General features: G+C 51.2%; 1 protein-coding gene across 1 annotated transcript; it reads left to right on the top strand.

Moving 5' to 3' along the window:
• The first annotated feature begins 771 nt into the window (after positions 1 to 771).
• LOC116516369 (TLC domain-containing protein 5-like) lies at positions 772 to 1,815 on the top strand. Its single transcript, XM_032228800.1, has 2 exons — positions 772 to 967; positions 1,277 to 1,815. The coding sequence occupies exons 1-2, from the start codon at positions 772 to 774 to the stop codon at positions 1,813 to 1,815; spliced, it is 735 nt and encodes a 244-aa protein (XP_032084691.1).
• Positions 1,816 to 2,125: the final 310 nt, after the last annotated feature.

The following is a 2,125-nucleotide window of genomic DNA, read 5'->3' as shown; positions in this document are numbered from 1 at the left end:
TGGAGGAGGAGGAGGAGGAGAGGGTCTCCGCAGAGTTAGTTCCCGCGGTGCGCTTGCTCTAAGTCTAAGGAATATATGCTTGATGGCTTGGAGATTTGCACAGCTTGGGATGTATGGGGTGAGCTCTGGTTAAGGGAGGGAGGGAGGTCTTGTCCCGTGTGGGAGGAACCCAACCATAGATCCCATGTGGCTTGGCCAGGGAAGGACCAGAAGGACCCTCTAGTGTTGTGTTTTTAACCTTTGGCAGCTTTGAGATGGGTGGGCTTCAAATCCAGTTTTGAGTGTTGAAGTAGGGCCATGTGGGGCTGAGAGAATCTAGGTGGTTGCTAAGATTGGACAACAACTTGATGCACATCATCCATCTATCCATGCATCCATCCAATCAATCATCCATCCGTCCATCCATCCATCTATCCATGCATCCATCCAATCAATCATCCATCCATCCAATCATCCATCCATCCATCCATCCATCCATCCATCCATCCATCCATCCATCCATCCATCCATCCATCCATCCATCCATGCATTCATCCAATCAACCATCCGTCCATCTATCCATGCATCCATCCATCCAATAAATCATCCACCCATCCATCCAATCATCCATGCATCCATCCAATCAACCATCCATCCATCCATCCATCCATCCATCCAATCAACCATCCATCCATCCATTCAACCATCCATCCATCCATCCATCCAATCAACCATCCATCCATCCATCCATCCATCTTTTTCCACATTTCCCTTCTATTCCACTGCAGAAGGATGGTGGCCATGATGCTGTGGGTGGCCCTCAGCCTGTGTGGCTGGCTCTCCCTCTACGCCTGGTCCTGCCATCACTACCGAGAGCGCCCCTGTGAATGGAGCTGCCGACTGGTCACGTTGACTCATGGCGTCTTCGCCACCTGCCTCTCCGGCTACATTGGGTTTATTGACGGCCCCTGGCCAATGACTTACCCAGGTATGTCTGGTTCATTTCCATAGAAGCAAACCTTGCAGAGGTGCAGAGACAAAGGATGACCTTGGCTTTCTAGAAAGGAATTTTGCTTTGACTACATAGCATCTACTCCGTACAATCCCCCCTCCCATCTTCCCACAGTAGAAAAGACATAGTAGAATATTAGAAAGTATGGCAGGCCAAGGTTCGAAGAAGAATATGACTGCAGGCCTGACATTAGAAGCAGAAGTCGCCTGCAGTACTGCACTCCTAACCACTGCGCCACCGTGGCGTACTTGTATCTTTGATTTTCCTCTCTTCCTTGTCCTCTAGGGTACCCAAACACGGTACTTCAAGTCTACGCGTTGTGCATCAGTTTGGGTTACTTCCTGTTTGACCTGGGATGGTGCGTCTACTTTAAGGCTGAAGGACCTTTGATGTTGGTCCACCATTCTGTCAGCATCCTGGGCATCAGCGCCTCCCTGGCCTTGGGCGAGTCTGCCGCCGAGGTCAACGCCGTCATCTTCGGCAGCGAACTCACCAACCCCTTCCTGCAGGCCCGCTGGTTTCTGCGGGAGAAGGGGCTGTACCCCAGCTTGATAGGAGACGTGGTGGACTTCCTCTTCGTGGTGCTCTTCGCAGGCATGAGGATCGGGGTCGGGGCTTGGCTGATGTACAGCGTGCTGCTGTCACCCAGGCCCAGGGTCTTCATCAAAGCGGGAGGTTTCATCATGTACGCTGTGTCGTGTGTTTTCATGGTCAGCATTTTTAGGTTTGCCCGGCGTAAAACTGTGAAGAAATATCAAGCCTGGAGGGCTTGGTGGAACAAAGAGGTGGACTTGAACGCCAATGGGTATCTCAAGAGTCACTGACCCAATTGTGGGTTGTTCTCCAAGATTTAGCATCGATAATTAGTCTGGGCTGTACCTCCAAGATCTTGTTCGAATCATCAACAGAGTGAAGGGGGGGGTGCCAAGGCGGCGTTTTAGATAGATCATGGGACTACGTCTGGAGAAACCCAGGGTCCACCTCCCTGCTCAACCGTGAAACTCGGTTGGATGAGGGTGGACTTGCTGCAACCCTACTTCCCAGAACTGTTGGAGGACGAAACAAACAACTGTCACTGCTACTGTCCTAAGCAATGGGTGGGAAGGTGGAAGATATGTATGATCTAGGGAGATG

The sequence above is a fragment of the Thamnophis elegans genome, chromosome 13 (assembly GCF_009769535.1).
Source record: "Thamnophis elegans isolate rThaEle1 chromosome 13, rThaEle1.pri, whole genome shotgun sequence".
In the NCBI taxonomy this organism is placed as follows: domain Eukaryota; kingdom Metazoa; phylum Chordata; class Lepidosauria; order Squamata; family Colubridae; genus Thamnophis; species Thamnophis elegans.
The sequence above is the reverse complement of the archived record's forward strand: the minus strand, read 5'-3'. Positions and strand labels throughout refer to the sequence as shown.

Coding starts and splice junctions, on each gene's coding strand:
- LOC116516369 (XM_032228800.1), top strand. CDS start 772: ATGGTGGCCATGATGCTGTGGGTGGCCCTCAGCCTGTGTGGCTGGCTC. Junction 968..1,276: donor CTGGCCAATGACTTACCCAG/GTATGTCTGGTT, acceptor CTTGTCCTCTAG/GGTACCCAAACACGGTACTT.